At 39.2% G+C, this 26,210-nt stretch overlaps 1 protein-coding gene and 1 long non-coding RNA gene across 2 annotated transcripts; one reads left to right on the top strand and one right to left on the bottom strand.

Annotated features, from left to right (window-relative positions):
- LOC141958656 (uncharacterized) lies at positions 1-5,194 on the bottom strand. Its single transcript, XR_012633302.1, has 3 exons — positions 5,061-5,194; positions 3,142-3,258; positions 1-1,689 (listed from the first exon to the last, which is right to left on the bottom strand). It is a non-coding gene; the product is annotated as an uncharacterized LOC141958656 (long non-coding RNA).
- Positions 5,195-5,551: 357 nt separating this feature from the next.
- Positions 5,552-18,836, top strand: RAB21 (RAB21, member RAS oncogene family). The gene is made up of 7 exons (XM_074902857.1): positions 5,552-5,958; positions 12,890-12,949; positions 13,127-13,234; positions 14,762-14,825; positions 15,589-15,643; positions 16,077-16,165; positions 17,025-18,836. Exons 1-7 carry the CDS (start codon positions 5,812-5,814, stop codon positions 17,162-17,164), a joined length of 663 nt encoding a protein of 220 aa, XP_074758958.1. The 5' UTR covers positions 5,552-5,811; the 3' UTR covers positions 17,165-18,836.
- Positions 18,837-26,210: the final 7,374 nt, after the last annotated feature.

Below are 26,210 nucleotides of genomic sequence, written 5' to 3'. Positions count from 1 at the left end.
CCAGCAATGTCCCTTTCTTGGGTTTTACCAATTAAAATGATGCACAAAAGGTTCTCCATGTCTGAGTTGTTATTTTTGATACAAGTTACAGTGTCTTCAAAACAAGTTATAGCATCTCATATGTACTTTTTCACTATTTTAGCACATTAATTTTAGCACATTAATTTTATATTGCAGCTGTTCAGATTGTCCATGCAAGCTTCAAAAATGTTACTCATAGCACATTTCTTCTCATTAGTGATTTTTTTTCTCTTGCTCTTAACAGAAATACAAAACAGTGTAGATGCCCTTGCAATGTATTTATTCTCTTAATACACTCTTCTGATTTCACCTTAGTTGCCAACTGGGAGGACAAATCCTCATAAACTGAACCTTCAGACCACCTGCTGGAATGTGGAGGAGTACTCCACAAAGCCCCAACATTGCATTTGTAGCATCTGAGGACCCAACAATTCATAGTGTGTATCTTCTTCTGGGGCCTCTCCCCAGAAGAAGGGGGCTGCCACCATAGTGCTCTGTCCTGGCTCTGAGCCCCAGTAGCCAAATGTCCTGGAGTGGGGCAGTTCTCAAGGTCCCCACACAGGGCTGAAGAGTGGGATCATGGATTAACACTGAAAGGAGTTACATCATCATTCCTCGCTGCTTTGAGATTCTGTGTAGCTTCCACTGGTTGCCAATCTATTTGTTTGAATGTGTCAATGAAGAGAAATTTCTCTATCTTCCAGCCCTGAGGAATCTTCCTGTTATATGCTGCATTTGTGTCCCAAAATAAGTAGTCCAACAGATTCTGTCTTCATGGTCTTTGCTGCAAATTCTGAATAACTAAAATTCACATTAAAGGCCCATGGGAAATGAAATGGTGTGGGAGAATAGTAACAGTCAGTCAAACTTGGGAATAGTTGGACTGAAGTTACATCATTCTGACAAAAGGCCTTCTTGTGGATGACTACATTTGTCTACATTTTACATCTTAAATGTTTTAAATGAATATGGCACATCCACACATCATTTTGAGTAACCTTGTCAGAGAACACAAGAATTATTATTGTAGCTTAATTATTAATACAGCAAGAACTGCAGCAACTTACATGGGTGGCTTTAAAAACATACACACTAATCAGTCAAGCATATTCAAGATAATGGTCAAATTTTCCAAAACTGAGGCACCTGGAGAAAAATTTTAGGTATGAGAGCAAGAACTTAGAGAAGGGGGTGAAGCTGAGAAAAAAGTTTTACTTCCTGCTCATTCTTAGCTTAAATTATTTCTCCTCCTTTTCTTCTTTTCCTAGGGAATGGCAGAATTGCAATAAATTAATAAAACATTTACACAACTGCTTCTCGAGTCCTTTGTTCTCCATCTGCCCCTGTTTTCCAGTGTCTCTTTCTCTGAACATACTGATGCATCTGTGCATCACTGTCTTACCCTCAGTTTTGCTCTTGCTTTCGCCCAGCTGTTCCTTTGCTAAAGGGTTTGAGGGATGTTCATTCCAGGGAAAGCAGAAGACTGAACAGAATATTTAGAGCCTGAACAGAGCCTTTGCTCTGAAAGTGAAAACGCGAAGAGCAGGGGGTGGAGCAGCATGCTGCTTGCTGTTCTCAGGCGCGTCCAGGATGCTGCTTGACTGTGAGGGGACCTATCAGGATCGCACAGGGATGATATTCGGCATTGCCATATGTGCTACGGTGTATCTGTGAAAAATATAATGCAAAGTGGTAAAGGATTCAGAACTGCTTATCCCGAGGGGGAATTACATTACAGATAATTCCGCCCCATGGAGATCTTAACTTTCAAAAAATAATCATATTTTCCTTCACAAGAAAAAATAACAGTTGTCCCTTGCTGGCATTGTTTCTTAAGCTAAAAAGCAGTTTCTATGTTTTACTTGTTTCTCCAAATTAGAAACAAATTTCATGCTGCACAAAGCCTCCAAGGACATTGACAAACCTGTCAAGTAAAACCCCACGGTACATAGAGGCTCTCAGCAGTGAGGAAGTGGGTAAAACATGTTCAGAAAAGCCCCTCTGGGTCAAGGTTCTTTCTGAATTATTTGTTCTTTTCTCTTCAGGTTCATATGCTTTGCTCTTCATCTTTATTATTCATCTTCAGAACCTGAATAGTCATTTTTCTTTTTGGAGCAGAGCGTGCCCTTTTACTAGATTGACGTTTCTTAACAAGTGCTTACTGAATTATAATGATTTAAGCAACCTGATATATTGATCTCAGCCTAGATAAATATACCTACTGTGTTTTTGATGGGTAGGTTGATGTTACCTGTGATTGATTGCCATTTGGTAGAGCAGCATTCACTGTCTCTCTGTCTAGACTGGATGTCTGTATCAGTCATGTCAGAAGCACAAATACACACATTTCATTCTGAGCATCTCTCTTTATTGCCAGTATGTAGACTATATTATTAATTTCATTTTAAGTGGGTTTTTTTGTTGTTGTGAGTTTTTTCCCTGTTCTGATTTCTTGCTTTTATGGACATCTATACAGTTTCAAGGAGTCACTTGATCTTATACACTGTACATTATTTGGCTGAGATTTCGTACTCTTTCTTTTCCAAGTAAATCTGTGAAGTAAAATGCTTGAGTAAAGTCCTACCAAGCGTGATGAAAGGTAATGGCAATGGATACAATAGTGCAATTTGGTTTGGTATAACAACATGCAGGGTATTGTAGTTTCTTTGTGAAATAGAAAATATGTCTTAAAAGGCATTTTTCATGCAGATTTAATCAGCAACACAGTTAAAACAGAAGATCTGTAAAAGTATTTTTAGGAAGTTATGTAAAAAGGGAAAGTACACTAAATTAAATGAAAAAGCAGCATTATTTTCTCAAATATGACGAAATAAAATAAACACTTCCTAAATTAATCTAACACTATTAAAATAAAGTAACTTGATAACTATCACAGATAGCTAAACCTGCAGATTTTCAAGTCATCTGTAGCAGATTACAGTGAAAGTGACACTTAAGGTAGCTCTGACAGAATTTTCTGTTCACAGATAGATCGGCCTTTTCACTTAGCACTGGTGGCTGAAGTTTTGGAAGGTACAGGACTTCTCATACAAGAAAATCAGTAATCACAGGTTCTAGATGAGAGGAAAATAGAAACGACGGAATACAGTAGATACTCACAGCAGCCTACTGTCAGTGAGAAGATGCATCTTCTGACTGCACCACAGCAGAGGAGTCTTGGAGAAACAGTCTGCCAGAACTGAGCTTCAGCTGTTGTCTTATGCTTTGCTGTGGCCTCTGTGAGAAAAAAAATGCTCACAGTTATGCTGTCAGGTGCATTCAACACATGGACTTCACATAGGGTGTCTTTTCTGTAGCCCTTTTCAAACTTTCAGATCTCTTTCTCACTGGAAGATAGTCTATATTTCCATCACAGCATTCAGAATAATAATACACTTGACTTAAGATTGATGAAAAATCACCCATGCAGAAAGAACCATTTTGATCAGTAAGATGTAACTGTTACCATTTCTGTTCAAAGGAGAACTGAAAAGTACAAATCAGGCGTATTCTTCATTATAATCTTGTGCATTTATAATGTACATAGAACCTGCTTTTGTTGAAAACAGTAAAAAGCGAGAAGAACAGGAAGTTTTTTTGCTAACAGTTTTCAAGACAGCCTTCCACACAGCCCTGTGTCTCAGCAGATGCATTTGTTGCAAGTTAGCCAGGAAAGTCTCAACCTGCTGGGCCCTGCAAACAGCTTGTGCTCATGAGCATTGATTTCCACTGTCTCTGACAACCTTAATCCAAACCTGATCTAACTTCCTTTTTCTGAAAGAATAAACAACATGCCAGTTTTGCTGCCTGTACACAGAAGTCATGACTGACAGAAGCCAGCATTGCTCTCCAGCAGGACAGTATTTTTATAGTAACCTGCTGAAACCTCTTATGTGCTAATAAACTGAGTATTTATTTAAAGAAATGATACTGCTGAAGACTGTGTCTGCATTGATTTTTTTACCTTGTCCCATTTTCTTTATTTACATCTGGATAAAACAGTTTACCTTATTTACATCTGAAGAAAATAAAAACAATCCTTTTTGTATGTGAATGTAATATTGTTCAGTAATGAGGCTTCTGGCTTCAGGAAATTTGATCTTTGTTCTCCTGGACACATTCTCTGTTCTATATAATTTCTCATACAGTCAAGCATTAATACTATCTGACAGAGAAAAAGGAAATTGCAGTATGATGCCTTTTCAAAAGCATTACTTTTCTTACCACTAAATGATCACTAGAGAGAAGTTATGATGCAGATTTTTGGATTCCCTTGTAAATATTGCTTTTATTTAAGGAATGATACCCAGTTTTATAAGGCAGTTATCTAGTTCTTCAGTGTATGAAACACTACCAGACCCCTACAATCAAGGAACTCAACAGAACACTTGTGCCTTTTTCATTGCCTGCTCCCACATCTCCTTTTTAAAGCATTTTATTATGGACTTTTTTTTGGAAACATTTAGAGACTCATATAACTTAGTTCACATGGATAGGACCACTGAACATGAAACAGAACCCATGCTTGTAATATTTATAATTTGTTTTTTAGAGGTTCTGGCCTCCTGCCCACAGTAATATATTTGTTACATCAGAATGCCTTAATATGACATTTAAAAGTGAATTCATATGCGCATATAAGTCAAAGAATCATAGAGTGGTTTGGTTTGGAAGGGACCTTAAAGATCACCCAGTTCCACCCCCCCGCCATGGGCAGGGACACTTTCCACTAGCCCAGGTTGCTCCAAGCCCCGACCAGCCTGGCCTGGAACACTGCCAGGGAGGGGGCAGCCACAGCTTCTCTGGGCAACCTGTGCCAGTGCCTCACCACCCTCATAGGAAAGATATTCTTCCGAATATCTAATTTAAATCTTGCACGGGTTTCCATCTCTACCGACGGTTTACTTCTAGATATGGTAAAGCTATTTGTTACACTCGGGCCTGCAGCATCACCCCCTCAGCGCTCCGCCTCGTCGCTCCCCCCTCGTTACGTGTTTTGGGGACAAGCGGGTATTTTTACAAACGGCGCTGGGACAGACCTGAGGAAGAGCTCTCTCCCACCCCACGGCGGACCTCTGCAAGCGGCTGCCTTCGCCCCAGCCGCCGCTCCGGCTGCCCTTTACGGGCAACGGAAAAATCCAGCCGCTGTCCGGAGGTGACTCACCCGCCTTCCCCTGGCCCCGCAGCCCAGCCTGCCCCTCCCTGAGGAGGCCGCCGCCCGCAGGACCGCTGACGGGCGCACACACCCACACCTAACTGACACTACTGACACAGCTGTCCCCGTCGGAACACACCGGTCCCGGTCCCGGTCCCGGTCCCGGTCCCGGTCCCGGTCGCGGCGCCGCCGCCTCGCCACAGCGGCCTCTAGAGGAGGGGCCGGCGCCCGCCTCCCGCCCTCCGCCCCTCTCCGGCGCAAGCCCCGCCCCCTGCCCCGCCCCCTCCGCGGCTCTTGGGCGGGGCCTCCCGCCGCCGTTGCGTCCACCCCTCCCATTGGCGGCGGGGGTTCCGCGTGACCCAGCGCCGCGTGACGTAGGAGGAAGGAGACGCCATTAGGGGGAGCGGGGCTATCGGTCGCGGGGAACCTTGTTGGTTCTCGGCGTCCCTTTCCCGGTCTCCATCCCGCGGGGCCTCGGCCGTGCTTTCCCATCTCCTCCACGCTTCCGTCCCGCGAGTCCCCCTTCCGCTCCCCCGCGGGTCCCCATCCCGGTGGGCGGCGGCGCCCCGCGGCCGCGGTGCGGACCGTTGATGTGAGGCGGCGGCGGCCCGGCTCGGCTCGGCGGCGGGGCGCGGATGGCGGCGGGGGCCGGCGCGGCGGCCGGTGGCCGCAGCTTCTCTTTTAAGGTGGTGCTGCTCGGGGAGGGCTGCGTGGGGAAAACCTCCCTGGTGCTGCGCTACTGCGAGAACAAGTTCAACGACAAGCACATCACCACCCTGCAGGTGCGGGCCGCGCCGGGCCGGGGGCGGGTGGGAAGCTCCCGCCAGGAGCAGCCGGGCCGGGGCCGGGGGGGGTGCTGGGGGTGTCCGCTGCTCTTCTCCCCTTCCTTGTGCACCCCCTCGGAGCGCTGGCTGGTGCCAGCCCTGTCCTGCGTCGCCCTGTGGCGCTTGCTGGCCTGCCCCTTCCGCCGTGGTGGTGGGGTGTGTTGCTCCGCAAGCCCGCACTAGGGTTATAGTCCTCGTGGTCTCGTTTACGGCTTAACGGTGGCCGGAGTCACCACTGCCGCGCTTTAAGTGGTGGGTGTTCTCTGCCGAGTTTGCTGCAAGCTTTTTTTCGGGTTCTTTCTGCGCTTTGGACTGGGGCTTTCAATTTCTGAGGCCTTGTTTCTATTCTGAATACTAGCTGCTTGTTTTTTCCAGTTATGTATACGAACGTCTTCATTTGAACTTTGGGAAGTATAGTTTGAAAATAATGCTGTTATTATTGTAATCATTGGTAGTGGACTGATGACTAATTGTTTCATATGTGCGGCATTACTGTTATAGTCTTCCTCACGTTCTGAAATCTAACACTTAAACTGCCTAAATACTGTGGTTTAAAGAGAACAAAGCGGTTTATGAGATTAAGGTTTATGATTTAATAACAGAAAACATTCTTGAGGCCTACTTGCTTGTGACATTGTCTCCCTGAATTTTGGCCTGATTCTCAGTGGTACCTTCTGCGAATTTATAAAGAACCAAACAGTGATGTTCCACTTATGAAATGTGACAGGGTGTCTGCTTAAAAGTAATGGGGTCTTATTATCTGGTAGTGTTGAATGGTATGTATGCCATGGGACAAAATAAAATGCTTATATTGTACATGGTCTCAGAAAATATGTTTTAAACTTCATGTTGTGGGTTGTATGTTAAGTTTTCTGGGATGTCTCTGCTTGCTTAACCTATGTATTTGCAGTTACACTAGTTGCACAGCATCTTCCTTAACAGTTGTGAGCATGTATATGAAGTGTGGTTTTAGAACTGTAATGCATGCTGCTCTTATTTTTTTTTTTTTTAAGAAACAAACCATACCACCATGTGGGCCGCTAGTGGGTTTTGAACTACTTTTGAGGCTCTGTGAATAAATGAGGTTCTATAGAGTAAATAGTAGGTGGTGCCAAAAAAGAGCCTTAGGATAGCTGTGCACTATTCCCGTGCATTTAGGGTAAATGCTTGTAGGTTGGATATCTCAGAAGTATTTAATGGTGAGACTTTACCTTAAAACCAAAGAAACATTAGAGATGCATTAGAAATGACACTGTGAATGTTTTATAAACAGATACTGTTGTTTCATTTTTGCTATAAGGAGCTAAAAAGACCATGTTTTAAACTTTGTTACCTGATGTTCATACTCTGCTGTTGGATTAATCTATTGCTAGGTTTACTAGGCACGGTGTGGTATTTATGGCAAGCTTATTGTAGCTCTGATTGTCATAGAGGTAATTGGTACCTGCTGTGCTACAGAAATGACTAGGTGTCAGAGCTGCAACTGAAGTATAGAATGGAACAAACAATCATTTGAAGTGTCTTGAAATGATTGTGTATAGCTGAATTCTGATATCCCATGTAGAAAGAGAAGAGCTGAGTAATTTGTCATGTGATGCAGCTCTGGTTTTGTTTTTGGTTAATCATGTTCTTTAAATTTGTAGTGGGAAACCTAAAATTAGGAGCAAGAAGTGAGTTGGAATCCGCAGGTCACAAATGTAATAAAGTGGACCTTTAAATGGCTCCAAAATGTTGACAAGAAAATGTCTCTAGATATTAATGGCTTGAAAGCTTTAGGCTTTGACTGTCTGGAAGGGCGTGTGTGTGCTTGTAGAACTCTGGAAGCACATGCTCACCCTTGATCCTGAGATTTTGTTTCTCCACTGTGATTAGGTTTCTGATTGCTACCTGTATCTTTTAACTGTCTGCACTGTTTCTCATTTGCTTTTCTATTCTGAGTCTCCTTAGCTGCTTGTACATCTTATTGATTGCAAAATGCAGTGTCAGTTGTTGTTGAATCTTACTGTGTACTTGTGAAGTATTAATCTTTATTGCTGTTTTTCTAAATCTTACACTTCTAGAAGAAAGTTTTATTAAGTTCTACTAGCAAATTGAAACATCTGTAAAATAAGGAGAAGCTAGGATATCTGATTAAGCAATGAAGTGACATATTTGCAAAACTATTTCTTTAAAGGCTTAATCTGATGAGGTGGCTTTGTTTCATGGCATCAGTTTAGAGTATTGCACCAAACTACTTTTGTTCCAATAAAGCCAAAAGGGTGGTGAGACTGTGGTCTTCTGAAAACTTCATTTAATGATGTTGACTGGTGCTGCCTGCAGTGTGAGCCCAGTGATGGCGATGAGCGCAGGAAGTCTTTAAATTGGTCGGTATGAATCTTTTGGCTGATGTGTATCTATGCTTACCTGTCTGATTTCAAACACATAAGTATTATTGTATTATGAAGTTAACCTGTGTACCCCCAAATAGGAGACTTTTTTTAATGCTAGTAACAGAAGGCTTTTAGTGAAAGAGAACTGTTTCTCTTTCCTCCATGCCCCCTTCCCTGAATGCTAGCTAGAGGGAAATGGTGAACTGAAACTTCCTTTGAGGTTAGGAGGCTGTTGGGATGGTTGCTCTACTTACTTTAGCTTCAAGTCATGTACTTAAGATATTGATGAACTGTGAATTGAAATCAAGGTAGCCACCAAGTCACAAAAGAAAACATCTATCTAGAATAATGTGAAAAAGCTGATGCAGAAAAAGTAGGGGGTTTTGCAATTAATGACTACATTCCATAACCTTTTGTCAGACCTGGTGGGACAGTTAGAATTGGTTCCCATTGATTTAAATATTGAGGTCAGTGCTCTTTATCTTGATAAAATCATTCTAAGCTATAAATTGATGTCAAGTGAACTGTGCTAGAATTACTCCAATAATAAACCTATTAACAAAGGTGTTTTTTTTTTTTAAATCAGGTAGACCCCTTTTGTTAGTTAATTACTCAAGAAAAATACAACTTCTGTGTACTGATCTCAGATGTGTGGAGAACTGCAAAATATCCATCCCAAGAGAACTGTTGATGTGGTGCTAATCATACTATATAGATCCTGGTTGCTTTGCTGAACTTGCGTAACCTGGAAAGGCTATCTTGACTGTCTAAGAGTTGGGGGCTAGGAGGGGAAGACAATGCAAGAAGGTTCAGTGTTGTATGCAGTGTTCATATGCCTGGCTTGCCTTTGTTCAAGATGAAGCTGTCAAGAGGCAGATGACTACACTGGCTTTTATTCAGTGACATTGAAAAGAATCTTTTCCAGCTGGGTCTTCCTTGTGTTCTACTTGGGTCCCTTTATCAGTTCCTAACAGGGCCTGATGTACATGTGAAACTGAGCCCTTAGAAGAAGTAATTAAATGAAAGAAAAGATTTCACACAGGCACATAAAGAGAATGGAATTTAGGTCTTATAATTGCATTATCCTTTTCTAAGTGTCTAAGTATTCTTCAGACCAGTCATAAGACACTAGTCAAAATACCAAAATTAGTAGCTTGCTTCAAAGAGTTGTTGACATTACTTATCTTTGAATTAACTGTGGTCCTATATATTTGTGGGTTTTTGAAAGTGCTAGCAAAAATTGTCATAGTAATGAAAATAACATAGAAAGGAGTTACTAAGTGTAAGTTGAGTCACAACTGAGACTTAAAGCTGTAGTACTCAATTTAGTAAGTACTTGGGAGAATTTGTTGAATGTTGAATCCTCTTCTGTGTGTCTAGACTGTACTGATTACAAAGGCTTTGACACTCTTGGCAGCTGATTTTTTCCTAAACTGTGTCAAAACAGTAGTTAAGGGTCTTCTTTCCATGTTGGGTTCTTACCCACCCTCCCCACCATCCCTCCTCAATTCACAAAATGGTATAGTCCTGGTGTTCACCTGGTTATTTTTTTGCTCTCTAACTTCAGAATGAGTGAAGAGTAGTAACCTTGCTCTTCCATCAGACAAATGAAACTTAGAGGTGCTGTGGGGTGTGGGGGGATGTTAAAAGGTAGATATTGGATGGTTTGTCTTCGGCATGCTTGCCACTGTGGCTGTAAAATGCATTTTACTGGTGATAAATATGCCAAACTTACCTATACCTATTAATTCAACAATGGAGCCTGCTAACAGTATTCTTCAAGTATATGAACACAATAAAGAAGAACGAAGCGTTTAATCTGTAATTTGGTATTGATAGTTTCTCGCAAAATGTTTATAAAACCTTTCTGCTCGTTACTAACCATGACTACCTCGAATACCAGGTTCTGATCTTGTTATTAGGCAAGCTTTTTTAGACGAACTTGCTTGTAATCAGGGTATCTGATATAGGATATTGCCTCTGCTTCTTTCGTTAGGGGCCTAAAACTGTAGGTAGACTAAAAAATAGTACAAATTCATCAAGTTTTAATACAGAGACAAGTACAATAGCCCAGTCCTAAATAACCCTTCCCACGAACTCCTGTGATTTTGGTTTTTTTGGGAGATACTAAAAAGCCTTACTTGAATGTATGGATCTCTTCATACTTGGGTATATAGGAAAGGAAGTACTATACTCCTACTGCTAAAAGGCAGTATTACTCTCAGAAGCTGTAGCGACCTGAAAGACTGGTGGTACTTAAGCAAAACTAAGTCTCCTTTAATATTTGCTCTGTCAGATATCTGTGCTATTAATTGGGCCGATGTGTAAAGCTGTGATGATAAGACTTTATGGATACTGACTTCTGTGATTTTTAAAATATAATACAAATCCTGTTTCTGTGAAGGGTTTTCTGCCTTTTGGTTCAGAAATGTGTTTCTCAAAGATTTATGTGAAATACATATCATCTGAGCAGACTTGATTGCCAGTGTTGTGACAAAAGCAAACAGTGCTCAGAAGAGCTTTTCCTTTGAGATTTACAGTAGAGTATCAAGTACAGCAGATCAATAAAATACTATCAGATTGTGCCTGACCATACCTTCTTCTAATATGGCCCAAGTGTCAGTGAATTAAAACTTCTGAAGTCATCTCTAAACTTTTGGCTTTTAAACTCTGGTGTAGTAGAACAAATTATGATGTGAAAACTAGGCACTGATCAGATAATCCTTCAGAACAGCTGGCTGAAAGCTGTACGTAGAGATTTGATTAAAGAAATAGTTTTCCTCATGTTTAAGATTTGCTACTCTGCTGTCAAGCTGTTTGTTACAAGTTGGCTAGAGTGTTAAGCACTTCTAACATGCTGTTTGGAGCTTTTTCTTGAGTTGACTTATGCCACTTCACTGTAGACTGAAGGGGTAGCATTAATGCTTTAGTTATGTTGAATGCAATGGTGATAATCATTAGCTCCTTGCCATCTGCTCTTGGAAAGTTTGTTTTTCTTTCCTCAGGTCTGTCTTTATCGGTTTATCAGATTTTGTGGAAAGCTTTAGGGGGAAGGTACAGTTTACTTAAAATAAGAAGAAAAGTTTCTGGAATCATCTTGCCTTAGGTCATACAGATGCCGGAGTTGGTCTTAGTAAAGTAGCTAAGAGCAGGAGCTGCTCTAGCAGTTGAGTGTTGGGTGATTTGAACTGTAATACAGGCAGCACGCTAGAGGGGCACTTTCATGGCAGTTTATGCTGATGTAAATTAAACTACCATGATCATCTACATGGTGCTGGTTGCTTGTGTAGTTAAGTTAAGCAGCCAGCTGGTTCCAGCAGCTGATCTGGCCTGTGACACTTTCCATATACACATGAATTTTAGTTAGTTCACTGTGTGGTCAGTGCTCATACAGAGAGCTGATGCTAAACTGCTACAGTTCAGCCTGAAATAATCTGGGATGAATGTGTTGTGAAATACCACTGAGTACTTGTTTTTGTCCCAATGCAAGTTGAGGTGAAGCTGAAAGGAAAACTGAGTTTAAGGCAAAAGACAGAAGTTAACCCTTGGCAACTGAATTGTCTGGTGTTAACTGCTAGTTTTCAGAATGGGGGGAGCAGAGTCGTAATGTATCAACTCCTTCAGACCCTGTTCTAGCCTATTAAATTTGTATTAAATGATACCCCTTTTTAGCCACCAAATTATACACTTGGTAGTGGAGGTGGTGTTTGAAAATGTGGATTATGCAGGCTTTTGGAGAACAGACATACTCTTGAATTACTGAAATTAGACTAACCTTACAATATGTTCTGATCCTGTAGAATGTTTTCAGAATACAATGTAATGGAATTCTTAAAACAGCTCGTATTCCGAGGTTTTTCCTATCCTGCTGCTCAGAAGCATATCACTGAGCATTCAGGAACAGTGTCTGGAAAAAAACAAACCAACAAACAACTGAAACCACACCACTGCCCCCCAAAAACCCCTCAAAACAGATGGGGAGAGTTGTGGGCTTACTTCAGTAAAAACAGGGAAAAGGATACAGACAAGGAAACTTGCATAATATTAGTTTTCTGAGACTTCTAGTGATAAATTCAAAATTTTTTTTTCTAGTAGCTTGCTAATAATGAACTATTTGGACTAATTGTTGCAAGTCAAAAATCCTGTTAGGCTGGTTCCTACCCAAACTTCATATACTCTTGTGAAATGTTTGGAGTTCAGTTTAGACTTACTCAGTGTTGTGAATTCAGGCTCTTTCCACACAGCTGTCTTATCCTTCCCAAATCATTCAAAACAACAGCAAAAAAAAGTAGTAAATGATTGGCTTAAACCAAATTTATTTAGAACAGACTTCTGGCAAACTGTAGTGAAATGGCTAACTGGTTTAGTATTGACTCAGCCTTCTGGCTTAAACACTTAAAGAGTATTTTGATCCAGAAATCTGTCTTTTATTGATTCAGATGTTTTTATTAGTAAATTAATTTGAAGTCAAATGAGACATTTGTGTGTAAAACTCAAATCTAATTTGTTTTGCTTTCCAGGCATCCTTTCTTACGAAGAAGCTAAATATTGGTGGGAAAAGAGTAAACCTTGCAATATGGGTATGTTTACTTTCCTATCTTCTTTCCCCAAGCTAAATAGAATACTTTCAGAAAAATTACTTTGGTTTGCTAGAACTCAAATGTCTGGCACTTCTTAATAAAGTAAAATTTCAAAATGCTTGGAGTTTCTTGAAGTATTGTTTGCTTTAAGTGCTAACAAGTGTATTTTAAATGCAGGATACAGCTGGTCAAGAAAGATTTCATGCATTGGGGCCGATCTACTACAGGGATTCTAATGGCGCTATTCTAGTATATGATATAACAGATGAAGACTCTTTTCAAAAGGTACTGGACAGATTTTTGCCTCTATATGAGATGTAAACTGATTGAAAGATAATCTGTAATATTGAGTGTAAATGGGAATCTTCTGTTTTTGGCAATAGCAATACATATTACACCTGCAAATTTAGACCATATAATGGAAGTATATGCCTTGTTACTATTCTTTTGAAGGCTGATTTTCAGTCTGTTGCAGTTCTGGCAGGGTTATTCAAAGAACAACAGAGAAATAGATGTACGAGTTACCTGTGACAGGCTATAAACATAAACCAGTACTGTTGTGGTAGTATGTGCTGCTGATCTCTACCATATAAACCAAATTACTAAAATATATTGTGATGTGACCTTTTACAGATCTGAGAATTCTGAAATTGTAATGTTTCCACTATCACGTATCGCTTTCTCAGTGATAATAGATATTTGTATTTCAAATCTTCATCACAATCTAAAATTTGATGGCTAATTACTTTATAGCAGTATTAGTTCATCAGTTTGAGCAGGTGAGTTTTTTCCAACCCTGTGTCATATCAGTGCTGTCACTTTGTAGTATGTTCTAGATGAAAACTGGTGGCACTCTTTTTTCCTAAGTGAGTTTGTCTCAGATCAGTTTGTGGCAAACTCTGTAGGATTTCCATGTAGAGGGGTGAGAAACTGGTTGTGTGGACAAGGCTTGATTTAACAGTGATAGAAGTAGTATGAGGCTGTAGTTCCACAACAGTTTAAGTAATTTAAATAGTCTGATGTGGCAAGTAAAGCACTTGTGCTAGCAGTTAAACTCTTGCCCACCATCTACAGAATTGTGATGACTTATGAGTACTATTTCAACTTGTGCTTTTTAATGCTGAGCCCTACTTAATAAAATTCTGTGATATCAAAAAAACCTAAATTATCAGGAAAAAGAGGGAAGGTTAATTTGTGGAAGTTATTGCATAACTATCTCTATCAAGTATCATAACTATTTTTAGGTTCTTGAAGTGATTGCTTCTCTTCACGACTTAAATTCCATTAGCAGTGCCCAAATGCAGTGATCATACAATTTAAAAGCATGACAACAGAATTGATAACAGATACCTTACCATCAGCTGACTTGACACTCTTGTCCCATCTGTTCTCTCAGGAAACAAACATCTGTTTATAATCTAACCTGAACAAGTCAGTTCAGGTACCTCTACCTTTAAAGTACCATTTGTGATCTGTCAGTAAGTGCCTGTTGATAAAAGATCTCATGCCTGACCTAAAGTGGCCAATGCAGTGAACTTGTTCTTTGGAGTGGGGCTAACACAAGTGTGGTGAGTTATATTTCTGGAGTAATTGAATAATTTTATCTAAGTCACTTGCTCTTAATTTCAACTGCGAACTAAAAACCTGTTGAACAGAGCCATGTGTAGCTGTCTAAAGAATATTTTATCCACTTTTGTTGCTCTAAATGTGTTTGTTTCAAGTTCAGAGTAAACAATAAAGGAAATGGGTCAATTCCGCAGTGCCTAAGCCAGTAGTATATCAAGTGAAAATAAACTTCTGTTCTTTTTGCAGGTAAAAAACTGGGTTAAGGAATTAAGAAAAATGTTGGGAAATGAAATCTGTTTATGTATAGTCGGTAAGTCCTCTTCTTAACATGTGGTTCTAATGACTGAATCAGAAATGTTTCTTTTGATTAATAGCATCTTCCAGACACTGCTTTCACGGCTTATATATGTGGAAGGGCATAATTTAATACTTAATACTTAAAATTCAGTTGGAGCTTGAAGTATCAGTAGAGCACAGTGAGGAAAATAAAGATGTGTCAGAAGCGTGTGGTACAGACACCTGCAGACTGTAGTTTAACAAAGAAACATAAACCTCAAATGTGTATTATCCTGTGCTTTTTACTGTTCTCAGTATCATAGACTGGATGCTTGTCGTCTTAAGTGCTTGGAGAGGTAAAATGAGTCTTAAAGCTTGAATATTTCAATGCAAACAGAATGCAACAAATACTGTGTTTAGAATTAATATTGGATCTAGTGATTAAAACACTTTCAGGAGGATAGATGTCTGGATATTCTACAAAAAATACCTCTGCAGCACAGATAAGCTGCTAATAAATTACAAAAGAAAAGCAGAAGGCTGAATTGGTGGCTTATATGGAGATATTTAGCTATCCTGATCTCTCTACAGAAGTAGAACTACTTCTTCATTGCCTGTAAATGCTTGAGTGAAAGCAGATTCTTAAATCATTGTTGTGCTCTAAATTGAGACATGCGTAAGAGCTGGTCTTTAGTGACAGCTTGTGAGAAAATGATGGGGTACAGTGATTACATGACTGCTTAGTTTTGGGTAATTTTGGAGTACAAAGACTTGAAAGATCAACTTGTTTCCAACAGGTAACAAAATAGACTTGGAAAAAGAGAGACATGTTTCAGTGCAAGAAGCAGAAACGTAAGTCACACCAATTATTAATAGAAACAGTCATTGCTGAATTATGCTGGAGTAATAAACCTGTGATGCTGTAAACAACTGGCAGGCATAAACCAGCAGTGCCTAGCTGGCTGCTGTGTTAAGTGTTCTGTTAGTATCTGAGTCCTGGAATGTCCTTACTGACTAAAGTGTAACATGAGAGTTGTACGTAATTAAAGTCAACATTTTGCAGTTTAAATGCATTTCTAGGTATGAGATTTTCTTTATTTCATCTAGTTTTTCATCAGTCATGTTTGGTTTTAACCACATCATTTGCCTTTTGCATTAAATCAGCGTGTGTAGATTAACTCTGAATTTGGAATAAAACCTCTTGTGATAATCTTTTTTGTTTCATGTAAAGTGCATTAGAATGAGTCCTTGAGTACAGTGGAGTTTTGTGTCTGTATTCCTACAGGTATGCTGAATCTGTTGGAGCAAAACATTATCATACTTCAGCTAAACAGAACAAAGGAATTGAAGAACTGTTTCTTGACCTTTGTAAAAGTAGGTATTAGTTTGTTGGTAAAGAGCTCAGTAACAAAATGCTCAAGGCTTCAGAATACTTAAAACTGTATAGAAAAGCTTTAATGTAAACTATTACTACAAACTTACTTCATCCGGGTCTACTTCAAGCCACCTGTATACTGTAACATCTGTAGAAGCTTGATGTATGGATGTTTACAATATTGCAAATTCATTTTTTAGTCCAGAAATGTCTTTTTTGTCATTTGTTGGAGCACTGACTCCTGTTTCATTCGGCATGTGTAAATAGTAACCTCAAATCAAACTTCATGTGACTGGCCTCACTACTGCTGGCTTCAAACGCTCTAAAAAGATCTCTTAAAATTATGTCCATTACAAATCATAAACTTGAAAGTTGTAATGTTGCAAATTTTACATAAAGATCACAATGTAGGATAAAAACACAGGGAAATTGTCCTATTCATTGTGTTCTTATGATACAAGAACTTAAGTAAAACTTCACCTGCATGTCTGAAGAGTAGGTTGGAGGATTTTCGGAGGGTGGGGTGATGTGTGGTGTGTGAGGTTTCTTATTTGTTTTCTTTTTTAACAATGTTCTTGATATGGGTGGGTAAATGTAGCTTTTGAAGTACTAACTCCAGAACACCTGAGCATCTAAAGTCTCCCTTAGTCAACAGGAGCTGCTGGATGTTTGGTGCTTTAGGAAGAAGATTTAAGTATGTTCTTGCAGCTATGCTGTGTGATACCTGGGTACTTATTTCTGCATAATAAGTAGGAGAATCAGTCTTGCTGAACTTTGTGCATGTAACTCAGATTAAGATCTCAAAGTCCTGTGTAAAAATGCAGCAGAATGTCATCTAATAAATTTCTTCCTTTACAGGAATGATAGAAACTGCTCAAGTGGATGAAAGAGCAAGAGGCAATGGTTCCAGTCAGTCAGGAATAGCAAGGCGAGGTGTACAGATCATTGACGATGAGCCACAAGTACAGAGCAGTGGAGGGTGCTGTTCTTCTGGATAATTATAAAACTGTGCATCACTGCCCTCTCGATATGAAGACTGCCATATTCCAAGTCACGCATTCTTTACCAATGGAGTAATAGAATTAACAGTATTTAAAAATAATCACATGTAATACTGCAGAGACCTTAAGTGCTAAACTAGTGGCGTCTGTGACCAGAGAATTGGCATTTTCTACAGTGGTTAACAAAGCAATTACCAATGGCCTTTTTACATATTTTTCTTTAATGAGGAATAATATGCATGTAGAAAAGACCTACTTAAAGGCTTCATTTATATTCTTTTAAATCAGATCATTATTTAATAACTTATATACATTGTTGTTGGAATGGTATACATTTTTGCAGCTCTTTGTATTTTGTGGTAGGTTGAATTGTATCACTTCTAAAATGCAAATTGATTTTTTTTTTTAAATCAGCAGATATCTGAAGTAATATTTTTGCAGGGCCTCCACAAGCCTATAACTGTCAACTACTTTGATATATTCTGTTCATCCTGTATGCCAAGCTGGTAAAATACATTGTAAATTACATATTAAATTTTATCTGCTTTTACAATTGCAGGTGCAGAAATATGTACATCAGTCTTGTCAGTGGTTGTGAAGTGAATAAGTCAGTGAAAGATGCAAGCTTTTCATGTGTACTGTTGAATTGCTCATTCTATTCCCCCTATCTGAAAAGAGCTTTTTTTGGTACATTCATAGCTACAGCATTTTTTAAGCATTTTCTGGCAAGCAGCAGTATTTAGAGTACTCCTTTAGTGGGAAGAGAACATTTCCTTAGACTGCTGTTTAACATTGAGGTGTTTGACTCCCAACTAAAATAGTTGGCGCATGCGTATGTTTTGCCTCTGTAGTTACTTTGGCCTCTTGGAATATTCCCAGAAAATCAAAGCAACTTTAGTCCTCATATATCTGGTAGCCAGAAGACCAGATGCATGGGAAACTCTTAAGCTGCATTAATATATTTGTGTCCCAAGACAGCATCATAAACTATTAATGAGTATAATTTTTTTCCCCTGTATTGCAGGGCTTGAGTGAACAAATCAATTGGCATTAACTAGAAGTCCTTCTGATTTGGAGTGATTGAATGGAAGCTATGAAACTTGCCAGATATAATTGTAATTTTGGGGATACTAGACAGAGCTGAACTTACTCCTGACTTTCTCTTGTAAAGTGTTTTGAAGCCCACATAAGGTTTGGGAGGAGGGTTTTCAGAAAAAATGTATAAACTATCACAAAGGAACAGAAATGGTGGTAGCTGAAACTTCAACATGTTCTGTGCTCTGACTTTTTTACTTGAGTTGTCATGCTTGGAAAAACAGTAAAGGTGATGTCTATGACAAAATAGAATATTCCTTGGCCTTCCTTTTTCTGAAGGGTAGTATTAGTATTGCATATGAATGCATTGAATGGTGTGGTATGCACAAAAGGAGTAGTAGTCACTAAGCAGTCGAAGAGAAGTTTGCAGTCTTCAATCTGATTTTTATTTTCTCTGAAATAATAGATGGCTTTGAGACAGACTGGCCCTGGTGCATTTTTTCCCTTTCTGTGTAAACTGTGGTATAGATATTTTCTCTTAAGCTATCATTGCTGTGCTTTTCTGACACGATTGTATGCATGATGGACAAAGGTCATCTGTTCATGCCAATGCAGATAAAGTTTCTTGACTGCACAGAGTTATGATGTGAATCTAAAATCCATGATTATATATTTGTGTATATATAGCAACACCATTAAGTTAACATTATGATATTTAACTTAACGGTGAGCTTTGACAGATCAGGTCAGTTTGATCTTAACCCAGTACCTTCAAATGCATATAGTTACATGAAAATCAGTCTTGTAAGTGATACAGTATTGATATGAGGAGTAAAATTGGCAAGACTCTGTTTAAGACAGGAATCCCTTCATAATAGGAGTTCCAGATTCTTTGATTCAAATTCTTTTTTTGTGGAGATGGAAAAAAACCAACCAAACAATCCAACCTCAAGTAGACTTGAGAAGCAGATAAGTCATGAGCGTTTACCTACACCAGAGCATAAGTGTTCTCTCAAGCAGAGCTTTCTGTATTCTGTTGAAGTGGACAGATGCAATTCTAGTCTGAAAATACTAGGTGTTCACCCAAGAGAACGTTATGTTTGACTACTTTGATGTAGAAGCAGTGTGTAGAATGTATCTTTCTGCCTGCACCTAAAGAGTTTTTCTTTGTTTAGTCTATGGTAGGGGCATTATGTGTGGCTTCTGTCTATTACAAAACTTACAAAGCCATGTTGATACTAACTGTTATGTCTCTTACAAAACTAAAACTATTACAATTGAAAACTTTGGTGTTAAGGAAGCCTGCAGTTTTGTATGACTACAAAGGTTCTGGTTGCTATTAGCAAAATACTTTCTAAAATAAATCGAGAAATTACTTTTCTTGCTTAAGCTACAGCATGAAAAGTACTCTCTGGAAACCTTCCTGTCTAAGATGCAATTTGGTTGGACTTTATGGAATTTAAAGCCTTAAAACCTTTAAATACCCCTTAGCAGGGTATCATTATATTACTTTACAAAAGTATAGCTTCATGAAGTCAGGGAAGTTGGTTTCCAAGACAGAAGCAAAAGTATGGATTGTTAGACTGATTAAGATTTCAGCTGTTCATTGTTAAACAAAATATATCAGTTCCAGGAAAAAGCATCTTTACTGAAGATAGCTAGAGTGTCCTTTGCATTAAATATATAGGAAAGCACAGGTTTTCTATATTTGAGCAGAATCTTACTCAAGTAACCTGGTATTACTACTATGTGGCTTGGTTTTGAAGAGTCTTGCATTTGCTGGAATCTAGCTGGATTGCCTGGCTTGTATGTCTTAAGGAAAACTTTTCTTGTTGTTAACTTCTGTTGCTGAAAACAAGTAAGTTATTTTTCTTTCTTCTGAGAAGACTGCAAGAGAACAACTGTGTCTGTCTTTAGAAAAAGTACTTGTATCGTGGGATAGATAGAACCGGGAAGACACCTGCTACAGCACGTAAGTCATTGAGCATACTTCCTTGGAGTAAATCTTGACAAAGATTACTACTATACTATAATAATAAAGGTTTAACACTACAAATACCTTTCTAAATCAACTTTAAGTACTTGCTTGCAGTCTTGCTGCTGCTATGATTACTTGAGCTACCTATGAAACTTGATCACTTACTGAAATAAAATCTAACAAACCAAAGTCCAAATGCTTTAATGCAGCAGTATGTATCTCTGTTAAGAGTTATTTTTGGACACTCTTACTGCATCTAGACTATAGTTCAGAAGTTATGAAAAAGCAAATGGACTGATTCAGACAGGAGCACATTAATAAATTCAAATGTGTAGTATTTGGAGATGAGTGTACCTAGCTGTAAATATTGGGGTAATGACTTCATCTGGTTTGCAGTGAAGTTGCATAAGGTTCCAAGATGGGGTCATCCAATGTTTGTATGAACTGTATTGGCTGGTCTCTTGAAGCAGTCAAGTAATTAACTGTTGCCTTGATTACACGCTTTTCTTCAGTGTTCACATGTTGTTGACAGGCATTCTTACTACCACATTAAAAAGTACCCCTTAGCCCTTTTTATCCTGCCACTTTTATTCTAGGTGTTTAACTTGTATCTCTGCCTACGGCTCTTGAAGAACCTAGTAATTCAATTTCTACTTCAGATTCCAAGCCAGATGAAAGAAGTTATGAGGTCATGGAAGGTGTTTGGAGCTCAAATGGAGTTCTCTAAAATGTTGAATGCTGTCAGAAAAAGCAGTTTAAAGAAGGTGAGAGAAATGGGAGTTCTGCTTCAGGACAAATAAGGTCAGGGAACTCCACTAACTGAAAGCAGTTGAGTGTTGTAAAAAGTAGAGTATGGGAATAAGAGTTGGAGCCAGCCACCTCTTATTTTTGATGCTTTTTGTGAAAAGAGAAGGAGAAGTAGAAAAAGGCAGGTGGGAAGAACTGAAGGTGCTGATAGTGGGCTGCTGAGTGAGGTGTGAGTTAACCATTTCTTGGTGGAGTTGCTAACGTCCTTTTGGCAGTGGTAGTTGCCTAATTCAGGACTTTCCTAAGGTTACTTCCTCGGTTGTTTTTACTTATGTGAAGTACCACTTTTGCTTCACTAAAGATAATAGAACTAACTGAACAGGCTGTCAGACACAATACAGACATACTTAAAACTTGATTAGAATATGCGAATTGGTGAGCTATTTACAGTTAACTGACTTAATCTTAATTTGCATCAAATGTTAGGAATTTTTTTCCTGACAAGTCAGGAAAATGTATCTTGCAATGAGAATAACTTTTTTTACAATTGTATCAAGAAGATGCAGATGAAGACTGAGGTTCTTGGCTCTAGCTGCTGCACAAGCTCAACAAAGACAACCCTAAAACTAACTTTCTTTTAATGGTGCTGAGCACTTGCTCATGCTACTCTTAGGGGAATTCTGCTCAACACCAGCATTTTTCCTTTATTTACAACAAAGTCGTGCATCTTGGTGATGTAGCCCTTTGAGTTTAGGCTTTTTCTACCAGATAACCATGTATACTCATCCCTCTTGCATTTGTGGAGCTGTCATTGCCCACTCTGAGCAGAATGAGATGGAGAAACTGGTTTGAGAGCTGTGGAGAATCTGGAGTGTTTCTTGTCTTGAAATGGCTTGAAAAGTGAGAATCTGTCAAACTGTCACCATTATGACAAAGGTATTAGTCTATCTAAGATAACTGAAAATATTTTGGCTTGGAGAAAGTTTTATTCTAATCTTACAAAAATGATAAATTGCTTTATTTCAAAAATCAAAATTTGTTTCAAGCTGATCTCTTTCAATTCTTTTTTTTTTTCCCAAGACTTAAGTTTACCAAACTTGGCCAAAACCTTCAATTGACTGCTGTGTTTTACAGCCCTAAAATAATGTCTATGACTGTAGTGAGGAGTTGTGTACTCATTCATATTCCACTGGACAGTTTGGAGCTTTGATTGTATTTATTCAATACCAGGATGTTGAAAGATAGACTGCAAAAAGAATTGTTTCCATCTATTTCCACTCCTTTGTGCACTTGGGCAAGCAGCATGACCTGATGCAGCTGCAGAGTGGATGTGAAAAGAGGGCTTCTGTCCCTCTCTTCCTGTTTGTTGGCTGCACTTGTCATTTTAATGAATTACTGTTACAGGAAACATACGTGTTCTCTTCTTGCTTCTCTAGCTCTTCTGGACAGTGACAGGTACTATAGCAGTAATACCCAGTTCTCCTCAGTTTGAGAACATTGTTTTTTTTCAAGAGGAGCTTATTTCTCAGCAAATCTTTCTTTTTTCATTGTATCTAGTCTCACTGATCTCTTGCAAGGGGTATTAATACTTCATGGTAGGTCACCCAGAAGCAATGCAATTTGAAAATATGACAACAAAGAATGGTGAGTAGCAGTATTGCAGCAGTCTCCCCAGCAATTGTTATATCCTGCCTCCAAACCAAGTGAAGACAGAATACTGGAAGTTTAATGGTGAGTCCTTGTTATCTGACTCCTGGCTCTTGAATATTGGGCTTAGAAGAAATCCAGGTTGAGAGGATTGGAGAGAGCAAGGACTACTTTCTCATCTGTTGCCAAGTAGTTGAAATTTTGTGACGCATCCAAACTCATGTAACAGATATTTTTCGAACTGTTGAAACTGTTTTATTGCAGACCCCTTCAAGCTATCACTCCATTCTGGAAAGGTCAGCGAATTTGGGATTCACATTGGAAGAGAACTAGTTTCTCTTTTTCAAAACAGGAAACTTAAACTGCCTTATCAGGCTTTTCTTAATGGAAAGAGAATAGGAAAGCACTTGGATACATAAAGATTTAAGTGCTGTCAGTGCTATTTGATCATTATAGCGATTGTTTTACTGGATTTTTCTCATCAGATAAGCTCACTGAGCTTATCAGGCTCAGTAAAATAGAATACTTTTCTTTGAACTAAGAGAAAATGTTATCAGGGCAAAAGCCAACACTGAAAAGGACACAGCATTTTTAATATCTGTAACATGGTGTTGTCAAATTTTGTAGGAATACGCTATTGGCATTTGTGGATAAATTTTTGAAAAAAAAAATTTTAAAAGTATTTAGCAGAGGCTTCACAAACCTTAAGTTTTCCAGTGCATTGCTGCAGCTGCGGTTCTTAAATAAGTCTTAAAACTATTTTATATACCAGTGCATTTACATGAAGATAGTTCTGTGATAAATTAATTCCAAATGATCAATCAGCTAGGGAAACAGAGCTTTAGCATGACTGTTATTCTACCAGTGCCAAATATTAGAAGTGAAAATGCATGTAAGTGGAAATGGATCAATAGAAAGGGGAAAAAATGTGTGCTGAAAATCAATACAAGAAAACAGCTGGAAGTTCTTGTTATTGTCATACCTGAAAATTGTTGTCTTATTTTAGTAAGTCATAGAATTTGTAACCTGATGAATAGTCTGTAATAAAGTGACCCTGAAAATTACTGGAGGTTGGGGGCAGTGGCCTGGCTTACAAAGAGATTTGGTAAAAACTGAGACTGCAGTATGTTACAAATACAGTAACAAATTCTGAACCCATCTGAGTATGTGATGAAAGATGGCTTTAAGATTTCAAACCAGGCTGAGTGAGGTTGCTCTACATTATGCTAGCATATACCGTGGAGACAGTAGTATGAGCAGGAACCCATCAAAATGCAGCTTTGAGTCTTAAAACCGTCCAGAACAGTTCATGAGGAAGGAGCAATTGCTGTTGAACCACATTTGCCAGTTTAACAGTAGCCCCAGGCACGCTGCTTGTATGCTAAGGGAGCAGCAAAACAAAGTCAAACATGGAACCAAAGCTCAAGGCTGGGAATTTTCCAGCAACTATGTGTTTGTATCCTACTGATGTCCTACTTCCACAGTGCATGTTTGTGTATACTACTTTAGTGAAAAATTCTGTTCAGCTGATGCTGTGGATTTGAACTGAACGGACATTGAATGAAAACAGCAAGCAACAGAAAAAGCTGGGCAAGATAAGAGGAGTTTGCACAGTTCCTGCTTTGGCTGTTCTTAGCCCTTGCACCTGCCTTTTTAAAAAGTCTACCTATATCCTACTATCTTTGTCAGAAAGTGTATTTTCTATGAGAATTTGTTGGCCAAGAAACTAAAATCTTACAAGCTGTTTAGAGTAAATATAGTTCCTTCAAAGATTTAGTCTTTCCAAAGTTTGTCAGCATCTCATTAAAGGGACAACATAAAATGGTGAAGAGCAAGTGTGCTGCTTGCAGTTACGCCCTGCAATCAGAGTCCGATGGTGAATGTTCTAAATAGCAAGAGGCAGCAGAGTATCCTATACATCTCTGATTGCCAGTCTACACTCACATTGTTTTGTGATGTGGAGTAATTGCAAAACAATCTTCAACGGTAAGATGTGCCCATACTGGTTAGAGAAGTTGGTTTGAGGCTTAAAATGATGCTAAATTGTACTTTGAAGCCTTCAGGGATGGTCAAGATTCCTTTCGTATGTGAATACAAGGCACCATGTGAACACTGTTTCTTTTCCAGGGACTTGGGGATTTTGCCTTGTACAGGAAATGAAGCGATCTCTGAAGTGGATTGTGATGGTATGTTAAGAGAAGGAAGGAGGTTTTGTGTTAGTAACCCTGACCCATCCTTAGCATTGCTTTTTGTGTGGCTGGAATGAAATACAGCATTGACTACCCCCACCATAAAACATTTGCTTCAATAGTTTCCTGCTCTTTCCAGGAAATGTTGCCTGGTGGTGGTGGTGTAATGCATATGTAGAAGTGATGGGGTTACTACTACTAGCCTTTGCTTTCTGTGTTCCTAGCTCTGGCAGTACTAGTCTGTGGCAATCGGCAAACAACAGATCAGTTTCTGTTTAGTCATCACTCTCGGATAGCTTCCAACTAGTCTCTGTGGAGGCTGATGCAATCATGAATCTCTTGTTGCCTGAAAATGTGGAGCACTTCATGTTGCTCTGCTGCTTTTATATTTGAAAAAATATCTTGTCCCACTGAGAGAACAAAGCTATTGTAAACTTGTGATCAGTTGTACCAACTGTAATGTTTTCTTATGACAAATCTTGTATGTTTTGGGCTGTTTCATATTCTGGGATTCCATTAGTACTTAATATGCATAGCTAAAAGAATACCAGGTTCACAAACAGGAACTCAGAGCTGTGGTCATGGATATACAAAATGTGACATAGTGCAAATACTTGAAGAAAGCTCCTCATCCAGTGTACTACCTTGATGTCTTGTTACATCTCCATGCCTTCACACTCCAAATACAAATAAATGCTGCTGGGGGATGGGATTTCCTTCCTTCCTTCTAATTTCAGTCTGTGTGTACTTAATTTCTTTGTCTCTATCCTTGCCTAACCTTGTGGCAGAAGGGAGCCAAGCGTGGAATGTTACTATACCTGCATGCTCTGCTTGTGCAGGTTAGATATTTTTTTTATTTTTTCTTAGAGAAACAGGTTAGAAAGCCTATCATATCTTCATTTCTTAGTTTCTGCATTGAGGTAGAGATAACTAGTGAGTAGAGAAAATCCAAACTGGTCCCAGAGGCTACTCTTACTGGCAAATAAATTAGGCCAGGCTGCATAAGGAGCTCTGGCCTTGAGGACAACTGGCACAGTACAGCTTTCATCTAGGTAAAGTCCTCTTCCACCCATTAAATCATATTTACATGCTGCCTGCTTGGAGTGGCTTTGCTGTGTCCCATGCTGCATCTAGGTATTAATCTGAAACTTTAAATGGTATGGGCCGTATATAAAAGCGCATGCTGATGATTACACAGCAAGGCTGACTGTAGGTCAGTACCCCAGGCTTACTTAATTGACTTGAATGTAGCCAGAGTCTGATTTCCACCCCCTGCTCCCCTAATTGTGGAGTGGGATAGAAGGATTTTTCTTTTACCTTTTTCTCTTGTATGTGGAAAACAAGAGCATGTGACACTAAATCCCAGGATATCTCCTTTACTGTCTATAATATAATTCACGCTGAGGTCTGGTATCTCTTAGAATACAAGGAACTCAAGAGAAGCCTG

The sequence above is a fragment of the Athene noctua genome, chromosome 3 (assembly GCF_965140245.1).
Source record: "Athene noctua chromosome 3, bAthNoc1.hap1.1, whole genome shotgun sequence".
Lineage (NCBI taxonomy): Eukaryota > Metazoa > Chordata > Aves > Strigiformes > Strigidae > Athene > Athene noctua.
Note: the sequence above shows the minus strand (reverse complement) of the source record. Positions and strands in the feature narration are given on the sequence as shown.

Bases quoted from the DNA above. Each gene is read 5' to 3' on its own strand.
- RAB21 (XM_074902857.1), top strand. From the start codon at position 5,812: ATGGCGGCGGGGGCCGGCGCGGCGGCCGGTGGCCGCAGCTTCTCTTTT. The intron at 13,235-14,761 runs GTACTGGACAGA...TTCTTTTTGCAG, and splicing joins ATGAAGACTCTTTTCAAAAG to GTAAAAAACTGGGTTAAGGA. The intron at 16,166-17,024 runs GTAGGTATTAGT...CTTCCTTTACAG, and splicing joins GTTTCTTGACCTTTGTAAAA to GAATGATAGAAACTGCTCAA.